The sequence below is a fragment of the Condylura cristata genome, unplaced genomic scaffold, assembly GCF_000260355.1.
Source record: "Condylura cristata isolate star-nosed mole 26May11 unplaced genomic scaffold, ConCri1.0 scaffold00042, whole genome shotgun sequence".
Lineage (NCBI taxonomy): Eukaryota > Metazoa > Chordata > Mammalia > Eulipotyphla > Talpidae > Condylura > Condylura cristata.
This window is the reverse complement of record NW_004567143.1, coordinates 4,336,087-4,339,360: the sequence shown is the minus strand read 5'-3', so window position 1 is coordinate 4,339,360 and position 3,274 is coordinate 4,336,087. Positions and strand designations below refer to the sequence as shown.

General features: G+C 70.4%; 1 protein-coding gene across 1 annotated transcript in view; it reads right to left on the bottom strand.

Annotated features, from left to right (window-relative positions):
- SLC4A2 (solute carrier family 4 (anion exchanger), member 2) overlaps positions 1–468 on the bottom strand; it is a gene marked incomplete at its 3' end in the record, with an annotated part of 11,982 nt that extends 11,514 nt beyond the window's left edge. Inside the window, exon 1 of the mRNA XM_012733861.1 lies at positions 385–468. Within this exon, the coding sequence (XP_012589315.1) occupies positions 385–408 (24 nt within the window). The remainder of the gene's footprint in view (positions 1–384) is intronic.
- Between the last annotated feature and the right edge of the window lie 2,806 nt (positions 469–3,274).

Below are 3,274 nucleotides of genomic sequence, written 5' to 3'. Positions count from 1 at the left end.
GCCCGGCGGGGCGCCCGGCCCAGCTCCCCTCCGCCCCTGCCCGTCTCAGCTCCAGGTGCCGCCAAATATTTGCTCAAGCGCTTCTGGACCTGAAGGGCGTCGGACTCGCCAAGGGCGGGGGTACGGAGCCCGTGGGCGCGTGGGGGCAAGGATGGGCCGGGAGGAGGCGGGTCTGGAGTCCCCAGGCGCAGCGCGGCACCGCTGCGGAAGAGGCGGGGGTCGGGCGGCTCCCCCAGCCCGTCCCGGCCGCGCCAGGCTTCCCCCAAGAGCTCGCCCCGCTCTCACCAGAATTAGCGCGCGGGAAGGCGGCGGGAGGCGGCTGAAGCGAGCGAGGGCGGGGAGCTAGCCAGCCGGGGTGGGGGAGGGGGCGCGAACCCCTCGCACCTGAGGCCGCAGGAGGAAGTCCATGGCGGGCAGGGGTGGACTCGGGAGGGAGGGGTTGGGGGCGGCCTGCGCCCCTTCCCCGTCACGTGCCCACTGGGCCGGGGTGACCAATAACGACTGATTGTGGCGCGCAGGGTTAATCATTAGACTTCCCAGGAAAATCCGGAGGGCACCACGTGGGGGCAGCGGCCACGTGGGGGCCCAGAGGGGCGGGTCGGCGAGGCACGTGGGCCTGGGGGCGGGGCCGCTGGCGGCCAGCGGGCAGGCCCAGAACTGCTGTGCACAGAGCTGCCTCCGGGCTGGGGCAGGGGTGGGGTGGCCAAGTTAGAGACCCAGGGTCCCCAGAGTTCTGAGGCCAACCCAGCACGGGTCTTCAGAGCTCCCTCTCCCGGCTGGAAGCGGGTTAGCCCCCACCCAGACCCCACCCCTGACCCCAGCCCCATCTGCGCCAGGCCAGACCAGGCCAGGGATGGGCACCCCCCCCCCCAGTGCTACAGCGCCACCCTCCCCGTGTTCCCACGGACAGACGCCCCTGTCGGGGTGGGACCCTCGGCCGAGAACACCTGCGGCCTGGGCCCTCCTACTCACCGTGCGGAAGGAATCTGCGCCCAGGGCCGGGCGCCGGGGCCCGGTGCTCATGGCCAAAGCTTAGCCTTTTTCGCTGTCGCTGCGGCTTTCAGGGCGACAAGGCGGAGGCATAACCTGGGGGCGTGGGGAGAGGTCCGGTCAGGGCTTGAGAGCCCAGCTCCCCTGGCCCGGCATGGCGCAGCCCCCTGGCCCAGGCTTCAGGGCCGGCCGCCTGCCAGGAGGGCTCTCATCGCTGGGCAGGATCCCCCGGGCGCCGAGGGCCCTCCAGTGGCCCTTGAAGGCGGCCAGAGCAAAGAGTTATTAATAGGAAGGAAAAGGAAGAACAAAGGGACGGGAGGCGAGGCAGAGGGCCACAGGGAGGCCTAGCGAGGAGGACAGAGCAGAGTGGGAGAGGCTGCAAGGGGACGGAGTCAAGGCCAGACCTGGAGGCAGCGCAGATCTGGGAGGGAGCGAGCGAGCGAGCGAGGGAGGGACAGGCTGAGCCCGAAATGCAGTGCTGACCTGGTGGCTGCACAAGAGGTGAGACGAGACCGGAGGGGTGTGCTGGGAGCGGAGGGGGAGAAAGAGGAAGAACTCTGGAAGGAGCCCTGGCGAGCAAGGGGCCTCGGAGACTGGCCCAGAGCGGGAGGGGGTGCATGACTGTGCCTGTCCTGATGACGGCTGGCAGGGGGGGGAGCGGGCTTCCTGGGGGAGGGGCAGAGCTCTTACTGGGTGGGGGGAAGGAGGGACCCAGGCAGGGCACAGTCCCGCAGAGCTTTATCGCGGGGGAGGGGGCCTGAGCGGAGGAGGGTGGGCACAAGCCCATGTCCCTTCTCCCTGTCTGGGGTCAGGAAAATCTGAGTGGCTGAGCTGATGCCTCCTGATGGTGACTACAGGGCTGTGTGGCAGGGCCGTGGAGGTGGGGGAGAGCTGTGGTTAGGAAACAGCCAGCGTAAACTGGGGTACCCACATGTGGTGGGGGGAGTGCAGGAGACACTCGTGGCTCTCAGAAGGCAGACTGAAGCTGGGTCAGGGCTGCTCCCCAGAGGGCTAACTCAGGCCAAGACGGTCGCCCGATCAAACCGCACCGGCCTGGGGGTCTGTCCAGGGTGGGGAGGCGGAGTGACACATTCCTGGCAGCTGCTCCAGCTCAGCTGACTGCTCCCTTCACCTCCCCCGGTGGCCTCCAGCCAGGGCAAGTCTGGGGTGGGGTGAGGGGGGCTGGGGGCGGAACCTGGCCCAGGAAGGGTGTGGGAGTCCTGAGTGCGGCAGGTGCCTCCGTCCCACCTCCATCCGGTGCCCTCAACGGGCTCCTCCATCCCGTCTTCCTCCCCCCTCCCCCCGCAGTGCCCGAACACAAAGCAACTTCTGTCCCCGGCACCGTGCAGATAATCCCGGTGGGGGCACATTCCCGGGACCAGCCCCGACCGGCCCGGAGGATTAGCATCTTTCCCCCGCCCGAGGATTAGCCCTTAGACCCCCACGCGGGCATTAACCACCCCCCAAGCGAACCCGCACATTCCACAGCTCTCCTTCTAGGGGCCACCGGAGGTGGGGGCGGTGGAGGAGGAGGAGGATAAGGACCCTGGCTTTCGGGCAGCGCTGCCCCACACCCCGACAAGCCAGGCCGCCCCGAGTCCCTCCGGGCCAGCTCTCCGGGCTGGTCGCTCCCATCCGCACCCAGCTGCTCTCGCTTCGGCCAGACCCCTTGTCCTAACCTGACCCGGCACCCCCTTCCCGGCTCGCGCTCCCACCCCGGGGGTCGCGGCCGAGGCCCGGGGCAACCTCCAGGCAGGGCGCCCAGGACGACCCGGAAGGGTAGCCTTGGGGGTCGCAGGGGAGGGGTGTCGTCTGAAGCCCGCCCAGGAGGGGGGGCGGCGGCCGCGGCTCCTCCCAGAGACTACCCCCTCCGGGTGGCAGGGGGCGCGGCACGCTCGCCCAGGGAACCCTCGGCCCCCGACTCGGCTAACGACCAGTCTTCCCCTCCTCGGCATCCTGCTCCCCAAGACCTCGCTTCTCCGCGCCCCAGTCTCCGCCCTTTCCTCCACTTCCACTCCCTCCCGCCCGAGTCCCGAGTTCCCCCCTTTCCTTCCCCTCCCTTCCTCCCTCCCTCCGCGGCCCGGGCCCTCCCCCGCCGCCACCCCGCTGCTCACCCGCTCGCTCTGGACTTCGTGCCCCGGGGGTCTCGGGGTCGCTCCCGGTCCTCCGGCGCCCGCGCGCGCTCCCGACGACTCCCCGTGCCCACCTCGGGGCGCGCCCCCGCCGCTCCCAACTTCTCCGAACTCAACTTTCCCCCGCGCCACGGGCAGGCCAGCCCCCTGCG